Source organism: Geotrypetes seraphini, chromosome 4 (genome assembly GCF_902459505.1).
Source record: "Geotrypetes seraphini chromosome 4, aGeoSer1.1, whole genome shotgun sequence".
Taxonomy (NCBI): Eukaryota; Metazoa; Chordata; class Amphibia; order Gymnophiona; family Dermophiidae; genus Geotrypetes; species Geotrypetes seraphini.
In genome coordinates, this window is record NC_047087.1 from 133,931,218 (window position 1) to 133,948,379 (window position 17,162).

General features: G+C 40.3%; 1 protein-coding gene across 3 annotated transcripts in view; it reads right to left on the bottom strand.

The window, feature by feature from the left end:
- Positions 1-17,162, bottom strand: part of GPR89B (G protein-coupled receptor 89B) — a 136,152-nt gene that overhangs the window by 106,163 nt on the left and 12,827 nt on the right. For all 3 annotated transcript variants that reach the window (XM_033942002.1, XM_033942004.1, XM_033942003.1), the window contains exons 2-6: positions 14,385-14,444; positions 13,983-14,086; positions 11,282-11,388; positions 3,271-3,372; positions 1,984-2,104 (exon numbers count right to left, since the gene is read on the bottom strand). In XM_033942002.1, coding sequence (XP_033797893.1) covers positions 1,984-2,104; positions 3,271-3,372; positions 11,282-11,388; positions 13,983-14,086; positions 14,385-14,444 — 494 coding nt within the window. The remainder of the gene's footprint in view (positions 1-1,983; positions 2,105-3,270; positions 3,373-11,281; positions 11,389-13,982; positions 14,087-14,384; positions 14,445-17,162) is intronic.

The following is a 17,162-nucleotide window of genomic DNA, read 5'->3' on the forward strand; positions in this document are numbered from 1 at the left end:
AGAGCCATCATAGTTCAAGGCTCCCGCTTTTCAGAAAGCCCGGAAGAAGAGTTCCTTTTTGCTCCAGTTAGTGAACCGTGCTATAGCTGTGCGCGCTCTCGCCTCTCCCGGCGATTTAGCACTGATGCAATGGACCCGCTCACACTCGAATCATGTGACCTCACTGGCCAGGCCAAGCTTCTCCGTCAACCAGCGGCTGAAGACCCGGTACAGGTTGGCATCTCTCACTATTTCAGGCAGATCCACTAGCCGGAAGTTATTTCTCCAACTACGATTTTCATATTCCTTCAGTTTGTCGGTAAGCTCCGTGGTCTGCCGTCGCAGCTCCTGCACCTGCATTGTCAGGCCAGCGCAAGTGTCCTCCTGGTCAGACAGCCGCTGCTCTACGTCGGTTATGGGTGTCAAACTTCTCGGGCATTTCCTCTACCGCCAACTGGATCTTACTAAGCTGTCCGCCAAGGCCACCAACACGGACTTTGTGATGTCCTGTATCCACTCCCCAGCGGGGATAGTGAAAGTTGCAGGCTCAGCCACCATCTTGAGAGGTATCAGGGACTGCTTATCCTTGGAGCTTCGTACCGCTTTTATAGGCATACCCCACTCAGCTGCACGCTCCAGAACCACTCCGGGCAAGGGCAATCACCTGACCCAAGTGCTCAAGCCAGAAAACTCCGGGGGGATACAGAAAAAGCAGGTGATAAATGCTGATACAGTCGGGGTAGGAACGGACCTCCTCTTTCACATGTCTGCTCAAGCAGGCTGCAACATGTGACCCCGACCCCCCCCCCCTTGTAACAGGTTTCTATACATCCCATTGCTATTTAAGGCTCTGAGAAGAATTTTATGGAACTCAGATGGGCTGTAAATTCAGCAAAGGCTTAGGGAGTTGTTAGAATAAACATAAAACTATTAACAGTATAGTTACTGCTACGGGATGCCAAGGCCACTCCCAAAAATTGGCTCGCCATCCCAGTTCTGGTGTAAATGCTCTATTGTCTCAGGTCTGCAGTGGCAGATTTAAATCCTGAATCCAGGCTTCCCCACTACAGAGTGAACATGCAGGTAAGAGAAAGGAATATACAAGAAGATTAAATTGAGAAAGAAGGCATATGTGCACAATTTGTTCTTAAAAAATAAAAGATACTTAAAATTGCTTGTACCGTATACTCAAATATAAATGTGGGTCTCTGTTTATATTTGGGTCAGCGCTGACTTGCCCTCCCCGCACCCCCCCCCCGAACCTGTTGCAGGCCTCTGCTGGGCCTGCCGTGAGACCTGGTGATCGAGTGATGGGCTGGGTCAGGAGGGATCCCTTCCATCTCCAGTCCCGGCCTTTTCTAATAACTTCTACCTTCCTCCCCCTCCCCGGTGTACCTTTTAAATACCTTGTGGTCCAGTGGTGGGATGGGATAGCAAGGCTCCCTCCCGCCTCCTGTCCCAGCTGATTCTAAGAATTTTTATCCCTATGCGTACCTTTAGAATCTGTGGTGGTCCAGTGGTGAACTGTGGCAGGAGCGACCTTCCTTCGCTCCTGCCCATGCAGAGCCGCTAGCTGATTGGCTGCCATGATTGGGGGAGGCGAGAGGGAGGTAAAAATTCTTAGAATTGGCTGGGACAGGAGGCAGGAGGGATCACTGCTGTTCCAGCCCACCACTGGACCACCAGGACTTACGGCAGGCTCAGTGGAGGCCTACAAGGCATTGGGAGGGAAGGGGGACAGGGTACAGAGGCTGGCATGGCAAGGGAGGGAGTGAGTGAAGGGGTTTGAGGTGAAATGACAATAAATGCAGATGCTAGAGTATGGAGGGTAGGGGAACAGGGCAGAGCCTGACAAGGCAGGGCAAAGCGCTTGAATATTAACCGCCCAAATATTTTCCCCCCAAAAAAGGAAGAAAAAAAAGGTTATCTCGGTTTATATTCGGGTCAGTTTATATTAAAATTATATACAATAATTTCTTATTTTAAAGAAGTCTGAACACTCACCTCAAGAAGTAGGACATGTATGTGTAGGGACAGTTCACAGCACCAAAGCCAGACAGCAATGCCATGAGCGTGACTCCAATCACACCCACCCGACTAATGAGCTGTTCTATGGACAAGATCCCTGCAATAAATAAAGCATCACTACTAACTGTTCTCTGTAATCAGGTGGTACTTCTGCTAATCATTTGAAGAGCAAAAAATATGTTGCTGCTAACCGATTCTTACTGCACACAGGCTGCGTCCCTGCTGATTTTATCCTGAGCAGAGGCATTACTACTAACCTGTCTCCTGCACAGTAGTCTACATGAATACAGATCCTCTCTTTCCAACTTTTACTCTCTTTCTCTCTGACAATACCATGCTGAAGAAATTAGTAGTTCTTCTTGGATTTGATCTTTTCTTCCCCTGGTCTGCTGCTCACATACTTTACTTGACATGAAAACATATATTGCCATTTCACAAAAGAACCCATTCCTGATCCCATCTCCTTTTTCTCAAAATGTTCTAGATAAAAAGGTCTTCTCACGAATTTCCATAAATCACATTCACTGGGGTCTATACAAGACTGAGCTTTCATTTACAGTATATCATTTCCTCCTCTGTACTGTGCTTGTTTCTTATTACCTTACTGTAGCAGTACAGGAAGTTTGCAAATTAGATTAAATATGGGAAAGTCCAGCCAAAATTCTTGTATCCTTGTTATGGCTGGTGGGGATCCTCAAGTACCAATACTACAAGGGTCCTCCGGCAGCAAGAACTCCTCCCTCTCCCACTTGCTGCAGCCCATGGCACTGTCTAAGCGCTGGCCTCTCCCTATTACACATGCTGAGTTTCGCAAATGCATGAAAACTAAGTATGCATGAGTGCAGAGGGGTAGGGGCTACTGCAGCAGCAGTGCATGGACAGAGCTATGGGTAGAGCAAGTGTGAAAGGGAGCAGTTCTCATCAGAGGACTCTTGCAGCTGGCGGGGCTTGAGAATCCCCACCAGCTCAAGCTTTGAGTTGGCTTGGGGGAGAATGGTGTGTCTGGAGACTACATGTTCCCACCCAGTTTGACCAATGGCCCACTCAAAATTTGAGTTCTGGCTATGCCTCTGGGTTCTAGACCTTAGGTTATCTTTAAGTCTTGATGGACACCTGTCTTTAGGTGAGAGATGGCACTGCAATCAGCAAAGATTCTCCAATATACTTCCAAGTTTCAAGTAAGCCCAGATTTCATACCAAACAGAATGACAGAAGATAAAAACCCACAGAAGACAGAGAAGACCTCTTAGAGCCATCACTTACCATGTTTGGGGCTGAGAATAGGAAATGGGTCCCCCAGTTTCCAAAAAAAATACATGAATGTCAACCAAATAATGCAAGCAAAAACCAGTCGCTTTCTGTGTACTGAAAAGAAAAATCAGAGCAAGAAAAAGTGTCACAAATTCTTTCGACTGTATAGTTGGCTAAAAAGTATATTCCCCAGAATCCTCATTATTGAGGAAATTTTCAAATAGCCCACTCAGATACAAAATATACACCTGCAGATCTTGTTATCTAATTTTTTTTTTTTAGAGAGGAAGCATGCTCATGGGTATAAAGGACTATAAGGGTCATGGATTTTGATTTCATATATTGCCTTTTTCACTCGGATTTATGAGCACATGTCCTGCACACAACTTTACGGATCAGTTTATTTTCGACTGGCATTTTTATCCACGTATTTTTACCATAAGACTTCATAGGGACCCCTAAAGAAGACATTCTGTTGAAACCCAATCCGTGTTGGGTCCAGGGTCTAAATCTTTTCAGCAAACTGCATCCTAGAGGTTTTTATGTGGTTTGCCAAGTTTTTATATTATTTTAATATTAATAAAGTCCATCTGAGGAACATCATATCTCCACATTATTTTTTGTTTCTTCCTAAAAAGAACATAAGAATAGCCTTACTGGGTCAAGCCAATGGTCAATCAAGCCCAGTAGCCCATTCTCATGGTGGCCAATCCAGGTCACTAGTACCTGGCCAAAACCCAAGAACTAGCAATATTCCATGCTACCGATACAGGGCAAACAGTGGCTTCACCCGTGTCTTTCTCAATAACAGACTATGGACTTTTCCTCCAGGAAGTATATTCCCCAGAATCCTCATTATTGAGAAAATTTTCAAATAGCCCACTCAGATACAAAATATACACCTGTGGGTCTTGTTATCTAATTTTTAAAGAGGAAGCATGTTCATGGGTATAAAGGACATGAAGGGTCATGGATTTTGATTTCATATATTGCCTTTGTAGTACAACCAAAGTGATTTACATTTATTATATACAGGTAGTACTTACTCCATTTCTAGTGAGCTCACAATCTAAGGTGGTTTTTTTTGGTACCTGGGGCAATGGAGGGTTAAGTGACTTCCCCAGGGTCAAAAGGAACCATCCCTTCCAATGCACAGATCATAGAAACACAGGAGAAGGGTGGGTCAATATCCACTAAGTGCACAGGAGGTTAGGTGACATGTGAACGCATACAGGAACAAAGAATGTGAGAAGTACCATTTTCTGCAGAACACACTCAGGGCCACTCTAACTATTAGGCAATACCAGACAGTCACCTAAGCAGCAGTATGTTTGGGGGAAGCAAGGAGTTATAGCGAAAGCAAAACTATAGTTTCTGCTAGTTACACAAACTCTATGGATCATCAGCATGTAAATTAATCTCCGTTTGTATAGAATATTTCTATGATGACCATAATTGGTGAGTGTACTAATCTAAATTTTGGGAGACCTGCAAGTTAGATGCAGGAAAGTAAATGAGGGTGGGAGTGAGTAATGTATAAGGTTCTCCTGGGCCACTACTACCCTTGTACCAGCTCTGCACAAGTCCTTTGTTGGGATTGGCACCAACCACCTATGTCTTAACCATAATACACACTGCCCCTATCATTATGTATATGGCATACATACAAACCACATAAAGGCAAACTCCATGAGAAATAGACTCCACAAGCAACCAGGACAACTGTTGCAGGGCAAGTTAGAATGTATATGGTACATAGACAGCCTAGCATAGCCATTCAAACGATCCTTACCCCCTCTTCTATTAAACTGTGCTAGCAGCTTGTAGCACAAAATGCCATGCTAAATGGCCCGCACTGCTCCCAACGCTCAAAGGAACTCTATGAGCGTTGGGAGCAGCGCGGCTCACTGGGCTAAAAACTGCTAACACAGTTTAATAGAAGAGGCCCTTAGTTTTATATACCGATTCATCCCTTACAAGAAGGGCTCAACTCGGTTAAGAAAATTACCTTATTTCAGCTAAAGAGTAAGATAATTTCTGCTCTAAAAATTATCTTGGAACAGAAGAATCAACCAGAGATTTTTGAAATAAATAAGTTTTTAACATTTTCAAAAAAGTTGTTAATTGAGAGAGTAACCTGATCTCCGAAGGAAGCTCATTCCAAATTTTTGCAGATAAAAAACTCCAAAAGATTTGCAAAAATTGGATATAGTTTTGATTCTCTTAACTGATAGAAAGCTAAGTTTATATTTCTGAATATTTCTTGAATGAGATGGTAAATAGGAATTGAAAAAGACAAGAATTTTAAAAATCATGCAAGTACATTTGAATTGAATTTTCCAGAACACGGGAAACCAATGAAGTAACCTAAATAAAGGCGTTACATGATCATATTTATGCTTACCAAATATCAATTTTGCTGCAGTATTCTGAATAAGTTTCAGTCTTTCCAGGTTGCATTCATGTGTCACAAAAGACTGCATGAGGAGGTTTACACCACACACATGCTATGGCAGGAAGCCCTCCCTGTCTATCCAATACATAAGAATATAAACATTGCCATACTGGGATAGATCAAAGGTCTATCAAGCCCAGTATTCTGTTTCCAACGGTGGCCATCCAGGTCAGAATTCGAAAAAAAGTAAAATAAATTTCATACTGGTTATCCTAGGAATAAGCAGTGGATTAACCCAGGAATAAGCAGTGAATGTTTCCCATTAAATTGTTTTCAATACTGGGTCCAGGGTTTCTTTTAAACATAAAATTAGAAAAAGTAAACACAAAGTAATCTTTTATGGATTAAAGATATTTTAATTTATTACAGTGCTTAATATAGCAAACACTTGGAACATTAAACTAAGTAAACTGTCAATCCCACTGTCTCTTTAAAATGACATCCATTATCTAAAACTTGTCATCCCCATAGTTTACAAAAGAGCTATGTGATCTAAAATGAAAAGGTTGCCAATTTCAGAGAAGACAAATTCATTTCATATCGTTCGTTCTATGGAAATCCCACCTCGTCTCTAATGATACTATAAAGAAATCTATGAAATTATTTATCCTTCTTGCTGTAAAAAATTTTACAAAAATTGTTTCATATCATGAATTACCTTCTTCTTGCACCATACTAGACAAATCCAGTTGAAGCTACAGTTATGGAAATGGAAAGGGGGATGGGATTTAATATACCACCTTTCTGTGGTTACAATCAATGCAGTTTACACGTATTATTTATAGGTACTTATTTTGCCCAGAGTTGCAAGGAGCTGAAGTGGGAATTGAACTTCATTCTCAGGTAACTGCACTAACCGCTAGGTGGCTACTACTACTACTTAACATTTCTATAGCACTGATAGGCATATGCAGCACTGTACAACAACATATATAAGAGACAGTCCCTGCTTAGTAGAGCTTGCAATCTAAATTATCAGACAACAGAACAAGTAGGGGCTTAGGGAGTCAGTTTTTACTTTGGATTTGAATAGTTCCAGGTATGGACTCAGGCAGTTTGTTCTAGGTGTAAGGTGCGGCAAGAGAGAAAGGGCACAGTGTGGAGTTGGAAGCAGAAGAGAAGGGAGTTCAAAACGTTCACTTCGGTCCAATACTCAAGGTCTATTAATGGTCCCCTCATTGAAAATAATAGGAACTAGACGCCACGACATCTTCTCAGTTATGGCTCCTCTTATCTGGAATACCCTCCCCCTATATATCAGAAACATCAAAGACCTTAACTTATTTAAAACTAATCTAAAAACATATCTCTTCAAATCTTCATTTAACCTTTAGAACAACTTTTCTGCGTATAGTTAAACAATTAATACTTCCTCACACATCTTCCCCAACCTAATCGTTTGTCCCTACCCATATCAAACCCCTTTCTTCCCTTGAGGAAACAACAATTTGTAACCTTTATTCCCTAATGTTCTTTCCTAATGTTTCTTAGTTCGTCTGTATTGTCAATCTGTCGTAGCCCCTTGAAAATTGTTACTGTAAAATAACTTGTTTTATTGTTCTATACTATAATTCTTTTATTATGTAATTCGCTTAGATTTAATAGGCGAACCATCAAATTTTAATAAACTTGAAACTTGAAACAAGAGAGGAGAGATATTGGAGGAGCTAAAGAGTGAATACACTTGTAGGTCAATAAGAGGAGTTTGTACACGGAAGTGAATGGGGAGCCAGTGATGTGAGCATAGATACTCTGGTAGAATATAATCGTACAGCAGCATTCTGAACAAATTGAAGGGGAGAGAGATGGTTATGCGGGAAACCAATGAATAGCAGGTTGCAATAGTCTAGGTGAAAGGTGATGAGGGAGTGGATAAGGGTTTTGGTAGTGTACTCAGAGATGAAAGGTCGGATTTTGGTAATGTTATAGAGAAAGATATGACAGGTTTGGGCGGTCTTTTGGATTTACTTAGAGAAGGAAAGAAAAGAGTCAAAGATGACACCAAGGTTGTGATCTGATGAGAGAGGGAAGATGAGTGTGTTATCCACCAAGATAGTGAGTGGGAGGAAGAGGAGATGTACGAGTAGGTTTAGGTAGAAGGACAAGTAGTTCAATCTTGGCCAAGTTTAGTTTTAATTGACGGCAGGAGATCCAGGCAGCAATGTCGGACAAGCAAGCTGAAACTTGGGCTTGGATTCCTATAGAGATTTCAGGTGTAGAGAGGTAGATCTGGGAGTCATCAGTATAGAGGTGATATTGAAAACCAAGGAAGGTGCTCGGAGCAGCAAGAAAATGAGTATAGATGGAGAAGAGAAAAGGTCTCAGGACAGAGACCTAGGATACTTCGATCGATAGTGGGAGAGCAGTGGAGGAGGATACACCACTGCATACACTAAAGGTGTGATGTGAGAGATAAAGCACTAATATCATGTCTTTGTGTAATTACCTATCTTTGTTTCCAATTGGCTGCAAAGCTTCATAATGCAAATCTTATGTGCATATCATGTGCCACGACTGCTGGAACAGTTACGACTTGAATAAAAATATAGGTCAGAAGCAAAGAAGGAGTCAAAGTAGGCATTAAATTTCTTTTCTAACATATTTTGCCTACTTTGCTGGCTCTTAACAGGAGAGATAAACTTTGCACATTAAGTTAGTATTAATCCCCAAAATTTCAGTTCTCTTAGAGGCTTTATTGGGCAGTAGTGGCTAGACAAAGTTGCCATTTGGGGTTATGCAGAACTCAATACGCCGAGAGTAACCTACATTCAACAGCCTTTAGGTCTGAAACCAATAAAGATCTAGCTGAAAATTTTTACATGGTTTCATTTGAGGCTATAGGAAACATCCACACAACATTTTATTCAATTTAGAGGAGGATGTGGGGTTGATTTTTAATATTGGACCACTTCACATGGAATGACCAAGATGCGAATAAACATATGTATAAAGGGGAGCTTGTTGATGTAGTGTATCTAGATTTTCAGAAAGCTTTAGACAAAGTTCCTCATGAGATGCTCCTGAGAAAATTAGAGTCATAGGATAGAAGGCAATGTTCAGTTGTGGATTAGGAATTGGTTATTGGATAGAAAACAGAGGGTAGAGTTAGATGGCCATTTTTCTCAATGGAAATTGCATGAGGATTTTAGAGCAAGAAACCTGGACATACAGGAGTTAGAGGGGTCATCAGAAAGGAGCAAAAGGGGCGCTCAGGGAGGATAAGGCCATAGTTGAGAGACTGAATAAATCTTTGCTTTGGTCTTTTCGGAAGAAAATGTAAGAGATCTACCTGAACCGGAAATGGTTTTCAAGGGTGACTGAACAAAATCTCGATGAATCTGGAAGATGTACTAAGCTAAATTGACAAGTTAAAAAATGATAAATCGCCTGGACCAGATAGTATATATCCCAGGGCACTAAAAGAACTCAAACATGAAATTGCTGACTTGCTGTTAGTGATCTGTAACCTGTCGCTAAAATCGTCGGTAGTACCTGAAGATTGGAGGTTGGCCAATGTTACGCTGATTTTTAAAAAGGGTTCCAGGGGAGATCCGGGAAATTACAGATCAGTAAGCCTGGCTTCAGTGCTAGGCAAAATGGTGGAAACAATTATAAAAAATAAAATTGTGGAACACATAGACAAACATGATTTAATGAGTCGGAGTCAACAAGGGTTCAGTGGAGGGAGATCTTACCTCACCTACTAGATCGATTTTTCACTCCATCAAAAATTACAAAGACTAGGGGACACTCAAAGTTACAGGGAAATACTTTTAAAACCAATAGGAGGAAATATTTTTTCACTCAGAGAATAGTTAAGATCTGGAACGCATTGCCAGAGGTTGTGGTAAGAGTGGATAGCATAGCTGGTTTTAAGAAAGGTTTGGACAATTTCCTGGAGGAAAAGTCCATAGTCTGTTATTGAGAAAGACATGGGGGAAGCCACTGCTTGCCCTTGATCGGTAGCATGGAATGTTGCTACTCCTTGGGTTTTGGCCAGGTACTAGGGACCTGGATTGGCCACCATGAGAACAGGCTACTGGGTTTGATGGACTATTGGTCTGACCCAGTAAGGCTATTCTTATGTTCTTATGAAAATAATTACCACCGGATTTTTAAATATGCTATTCTATTAGATGATGTCTTCATCCCTTTCAGTTCCCAACTATGAGTGTGGGTTTTTAAAAAAACAACTCTAAATTAATAGATGTACAAATCTCTCATTTCAATCAATGAATGCCTTTTTCAGATATTGAAGGTTTGTCAGTTAAAGCTCTTATCTTGATTAAACCTCAATAGTTACCATGATTTTGTCAGTCCTTCTACATTATTGTAATGCCCTGTACAGTATATTGGTCTATCAAAGAACAAGTATATAAAAGTTCCAATTAGTTCTTAAGGCCATGCCATTGCCTGCCAGCTAGGGCTAGATATTGCAAGAATATTGCCCTAAACCTGAAAGACTTACACTGGCTTTCATTTAGATTTTGCTCTTCTTTAAAAATGTTTATGATAATTTACAAAGCAGTCAAAGGGTCAATGATAGTTCTTTATTCAATGAACCAGTGCATTCATTAAGATCAGCTCAGCTCAGCTCAGAGGTGAAACTTGTTGAAATCATAACAAGGACTTTATTTCATAGAGATCCTAACTTATGAATCCTTTTGCTGAAGGAACCCAATTTAGACAATAACTATTTGTCCTTCAGAATAATAGTTAAAACATGGCTTTCAAAGAAGGCTCTTTAATATTAATTGGCTTACACAAAAACATAAGATATGCCACCACTTCGGAATCTTGTCTGACAGTGGCCAATCTGGATCACTAGGAAGTAACTGGCAGATCACAGAGTAGATCCTTATTGCTTACTCTCAGGGATACGCCACAGCTTTCTTAAGCACACCTGGCTAATAATGGACTTTTCCCCCAGAAGCTTTCCACATCCATTTTAAACCCAGCTATGCTAGATACCTAGACCATATCCTTAGGCAAAAATATCTACAGCTACCTATTAGTTCTATGGAAAGCCCTGTGATCCTAGTACTATTTGAAAACTTATTTTATTTTTCTTCTTTTTAGGTTTCACATATTTTTTGCAATTGATTCTATGCAATTTTGTAATTCTCTAATAGGTTATCTTATGGTATCTTCATAGTTTGATTTCCTGTTGTGTTGCTTCACTTTACTTTGGTTAGCTTTATTTATTTACACACACCCCCCTTTTACAAAACTGCAATAGTAGTTTTTAGCGCAGGCCAGCGTGCTGAATACTCTGTGCTATGAACGTCGGGAGCAGCACAGAGCAATCAGCATGCCGGCCTGCACTAAAACCCAGTACCGTGGGTGTTGTAAAAAGGGGAGGGGTTATTTATTTAACTATATTGATTTATGCCACCCTTTTTTAAAATCAGATTTTTATTTATCGTACTTCATCTCTAGCACCTGTAAGAAATAATAGGTATTAAGTTAATGATAATCCTTGAATATGAAATGGTTCTACAGAATTGCATACTGCTCCCTCCTAACACTTGTATGCATTTTCATACCCCAACAATGACTAATACTTACAAAGCTGAATGTTGCTGATAATGAAGTAACCAATGTAAAATGGCACCACAAAGACCAGGACCAGCAAAATCACACACAGATTTAGTTTCCAGTGAAAATACCGGGAGCTGGAAAAACAAAAAAGAGCAGATGCAGTCTCAGGCTCTGATTTCTTTCCTGCAATATCCATGAGTTTCTGGTGAAGATAATTTAAGAGTGAAAAGAAATCCCATAAAACCTGCTCTGGTGTATGGCAGTGATAAAGAACCTTTTAAATCAGTTATGATAATATATTAAAAATGAGGAATTAAAAGACCAACAGTTGTAACCAGGGCTAGAAAAATACTAGTTGCCTAAATAAAATCATTTATCTCTTAACAGTTGTTTTTCGTAGACAGCAAAATTAATCAACAATTGGGTGATGTCACTGCATGGTACCAGAACAGAACAGAGCTCCTGAAACTCAGAATTTGTGTAAAGTTTTGAGTACATCCAGTCATTTCTAAGCACAACAGTATCTTTAGTCCTATAGCTCGAGAAATAATGCCACTCTGGGAAGGTGGGAGGGAACTGTGTGCCTGATTAATCCTGTTGTTTCCACTGAAAATCAGACACACAAGTGGGTGACCCAAGCTCAGAGCCATTCAAATTCATAGATTAATTTGTCCATTGCTCAGAAGTGGTCAATCAGCGAAAGCTGCAAGGTCAGAAAGACAGGTTGGCTAGTACTGCTTGACCAAATGCACCGTTTCTAAAGTTCTAAGCAGCCATGTAAATTTAAGGTATGAAGCAATGGTCAAGTAGCTGCTTTGCACATATCCAGTGAAACAGATTCAAAAAAGAAGTACAGTAGTCCCAAGTAGCTGTGATCTGAAAAATTTTGACCCTGTTGGCTAGAGAGATGTCAAAATGGTCTTAACAGAAATGAATAAAGAAGGCTAGCCAATTAGGGTCTGCTTTGTTAATGGAATGCCAAGTTTGTTGAAGCTGAAGAAAAGAAATAGCTTCATAGATTTACTGATAGATTCTGTTCTCTTCAGATAATGAAGGCATATTTGCAGTCTAGAGCAGGGGTTATCAGGGCACATTCAGTCACTTGGGTTTTCAAGATATCTGCAACGAATATGTCCTAGACAGCAGAGGACATATTTCTCTCTGAGAGGAAAGAAGAGGGCATATCTACTTAGGACAACAGGTGAACTGGTTATTACATATTCTTAATACATTTCATTACTTGCTAAGACTCAAACACTAAAAAAAGCATATAAATTATCTTAAGGCTCTCTTTACCAGTCTAACATTCCCAGTATCTAAATAGGATTTAATTAAGCAGCTCAATAATAAGATGCAGACAGTAGTCCAGCAGCAGGAGGGGAGCTATCCAGTCTTTTGCATTGAGGGTCACATGTATAATTATCTCCCAGTTGGTAAGAAGTTATATGTATTTGCTCGCTGCAAAGAGCGCCTGGTAAAGAGAGCCTTAAGATAATTTGTATGCCTTATTTAGTGTTTGAGTCTTAGCAAGTAATGAAATGTATTTAAGAATATGTAATAACCAGTTCACCTCTTCTTCTAAATAGGATAATTGACTATTTAAATTAAGACTATAAGTAAAGGAAATGAGCTAGGGATGGGAGGGAATTCAGATTAAGCCAATTCCTGCCAATCTCTAGCAGAAAGTTCAAGTTTAAAAACTACAGCAGGTTTTTACTCTATGGAAACTAGTTAAGTAAGCTTGCTCTTTTAAGATCTAAAACTATCTTTATAAAGGAACCTACAGTTTAGCTTTTATCCCCCAAATTAGTAAAGCTCAGGGCAAAATAATGTATACTTACCCGGAGAAATATCCTGTCTCCTCTCCTTAGTAGGGGGCAAGGCATGTCAAGTCAGAAGAAAGTAGAGAGCTAAGAAGTTTAGAATGGAGGGTAGGAGGATATTAAGGGGATAATTTTCAAAGCACTTAGACACAAAATATCATAGAAACCTATGGTACTTTGTTTGTCTAAGTGCTTTGAAAATGAGCACCTAAGCATCCTACCCCAAAACAAAAGTCAAACTGCATTGACGTGAGGGAAAAACAGAATAAGAATAGGAGAGGGGGGAAGAAGACATTAAGGCAGGGAGAGACCGAGAAAGAAGCGATGGTCTAAGAGAAAAGAAAGTGTGCACAGGTTTGGTATGGTGTGCACAGGTTTGTTAGGGAAGACTGGCTGGGAGGGGTAGAATATGGGTTGTATAGATGGATCAGGATGAACTGGATTGCATAGGGAGGACTGGATTTGTTAGGGAGAACTGGCTGGGAGGGGGAGAATATGGGTTGTATAGATGGACAAGGGTGAACTGGATTGTGTAGTATGAGTATAGTATAGATCGTCTGGAAGTAGGATGGTAAATTGTAGCAATGAATTAGGGTTGGGGAGGAAGAGACTGGTGGGACTTGCAGTGCTATCCCTATCATTTATTTTATCCACAAGTCCTCCACGTGTGGCAGTACCTGCTGTACTTTTCATTTAAGAACAGTCTGGCCAGTTGTGTTTACAACCCACCATGCTTTAATTTCCTTTGTATGCACTTTGCAATCTGTGGCGAGTTGAGCACCCCAATTGTTTAGAAAAGTTGGCTCCTATGGTGGATGCTGCGGATGGGCAGACTGGATAGCCACTTGGCCTTTATCTGGCATCATGTTTCTATGTTTCTAAAATGAAAGGCCCCTACAACTCACCTGCTGTTCAGCAATCCCAGAATCTCAAAGATGATGAGTTCAAACATGGTGCATGAAAAAGCAAAAGTAACTGAGAAAACTACCTGTACCACATACTGCCGAATCTGCAATCAAAGAGAACAGATACAGATAACTGTAAGCACCAGCACTATCTTTGCATCATCATTACTCATACCTAATATCACTACTGCATCACAGAGCCAAACCCCTGCCATTTTCAGAACCTTAAAGAGTTCCCCTGTTGCAAATACACACTATTTAAACAGATATTATGCACAAAAATACCAATATTCTACCTATGTGTCATTATTCTAAACATTTATGTGTATAAATGCTAACGTCTAGTCTGTAGAATTATCCTTCACCAAGGCAATGTTTTAAGCCGAAAATGTGTCTTCTTACCTCATAGTCTTTAAAAAGTTGTCGCATGAAAAACAGCCAACCAAATCCAAAAAAGAGAATCTGTAGATGTGAAAGGGAAGTGATTAATGAGTGCAACAAGCAGCATGAAATGTACAGCATAATGGACATAGTCTAGTCAGACATCCCTTTTTAGTGTACATCTTTTTTATTAAGGACATAGTGTGCATAAATAAAGCAAATACAAATCCAATGACACAATGTACAAATCAACGCGATACATTACGATTTAACCATATTAACCCTCTCCCAATATGTACTGCCCAGACCCTCCCCCCAGAAACCTAAATTGCCAGGGTATCTTTGCTCTTATGGCACCCCAGCTATAGAAAAAAGTCCTAGGTGCAAGCTCGCTAAGGAGTCAATCCCTTTCCCAATCTCCCACCCGTCCCAGAATGATGCATGTCAAGATTAGTGTGTGTTTGCAAACCCATTTAGTACTTGACTTCGTGCTCTCAGTGAAAGGGTTTGGATATATTTGTCCCAAACTTGTAGGAAAGCTTTTTGCTTCTTACAGCGGTCCTAAACCTCGTAATATTCCCACAATATTAACGCATGGAATTTGTTGCACCAATACCAGAAAGATGGGGGCTGTTCTTGTAATACACCAAAAACAACTGGAAGAGATAAATATAATCACCAATACACAAAACACTTTATCCCCTTCTGCTGAGGTGGAAAACTACTAACACACAAACTGTGGTGGAAAAAGATCTCACTTTTAACCAAGATGCTCATCAAAACAGAATAAGCTGCAAAGTGAGTAAACACTTAGTTCATCATTGGTCATAAAAAAAACTCCACCAATAGCCAAAGTAATCAAATTTCCCATCCAACAACAGGATCAACACAAGTAGGATAGTTCATCAAACTGATGAGATGTGAAGCAGCAACAGGAGAGGGCAAGCAACTGTATTTATAGTCCAGTCAATGCAATAAGCTAGTCCAGGCCAACTATACAGGATACAAATCCATCCAAAACAGCAAGTAAAGTTCAAAAGTACTTAGCTCAAATTGATTGTCAAATCCACAGCTGGAGAAAACATACAAAAGGGCTGGAACTCCTTCACTATATTCAGCTGCTGTCCATTCCCCGGCTAAGCACACACTACACCATAGAAAAGCGCAGTGAATCCACTTTTAACTCAAAGTTGTAAATGTAAATCCCTACGGGATTACCCCATTTCGCTTGCGCGTCTTCAGGGGGTGAAACAAGGATAGCACGTCTCAATGCTGCTTACTCTAAACACGCAGAAAGAAAGGAAATTTTATAGATACTCACAAATGTTCTTGTAACCAATGATTTAAAATGCTCTTTTCCCCCACTAAATAAGCCTTCCCCCAAAACCTTCATTCTCCTCTCCCCAGAGTACACAAATGGTGAACATCATGAAATAGAATTCCCATCTTTGAGTAAGTCAAGGTATGTTGCAAGACCCACTGCAAATAATGGAAAAGGGCCAACCAGAACGCCTGTATCTTCTGGCAACTCCAAATATCATGATAAAAGCTATTAAAAACCAGGTGACATTTGTTACATAGCGACGTAATTTCACAACCCGCCAAGAAAGCTCTATGTTGTAAAAAGAATGCGCTGTAAACTACTCCATACTGACACTCCTGTAATTTTGCATTGTGTATTAGTTGTGGGATCTGAGACACCAACAAAGGAAAATTAATTGACTGGGCTGACTCTCCTAAATCTCGCATCCATGCTGCCCGAAGTCTTTTTGGGGAAGATCTTTGAGTAGTAACTTATGTAGACTGGATACAAACACATGACCTTCCTCTTTCCCTTTCAAAAACTCCCTTACTTTCATGCCCACAGTAGGAGATAGAACCATAGAGTGCAAATAATGGAAAACTTGACAAAAAGCAAAAAAATCTGAGGAATGAGTCGCCACCTGCTGCCGTAAATCAACAAAGGTCAGAAGCTGGCCATCTTCCCACATTAAATGTTCTAGCAATTGAATTCCTTGACTATTCCACCTCCAAAAGGTCACATTCTCGATCCTGGGGTAAAATCTATGTTGCCAACGAGGGGAATTAAGGAAGAGCTAATAGTGGAGTCATGGTGCCAGCTCTTCAATAAATAACACCACGCCCTGCATGGGGGGGGGGGGGGTCTAAAGATAAACTCCCTCTATGGGTTTCCAGTAAACTAGATTGCTTAGTATGTAACAATGAATTAAAGTGCCATGGATGAAAATATTCTCGCTCAAATTGTATGTTCATAAAATCTGATGTACAAAAAATCCAGTCTCTAATATGTCTAAGAAAATATGGTTGTAGAGTCTGATATTTGGGACTCCTAGGCCCCCCTCATTCCATTCCCCCCCCCCCTCCCCAACAAGATGACTCCATTCAACTTTGCCTTTTTCAGCTGACATCCTTTTTAAAACATATATTTAAACTGACTATTAATAAAAAAAAAAAAAAAAAAAAATTCCTATTGCCTTTTTATTTTTTTCCAAACTTATGGACATTGGAAATAATCACACAAAAGGGAATGAGAACATCTTGCCTGTCTAGGGGGAAAAATTAATGGAACGAGATTAAACTTTGTATGTAAGAAAATTGGAATAACAGGGACTGTACTGAAATGGTTCGCTGACTTTCTACAAAATCACAAATACTTGGTCAAAAGGCAAGAATCATACTCCAACCCTTGGAAAGCATTCTGTGGCATCCCACAAGGCTCCCCATTATCCCCAATTCTATTCAATTTATTCAGGAGCTCGCTGGGACACATCAAAATGG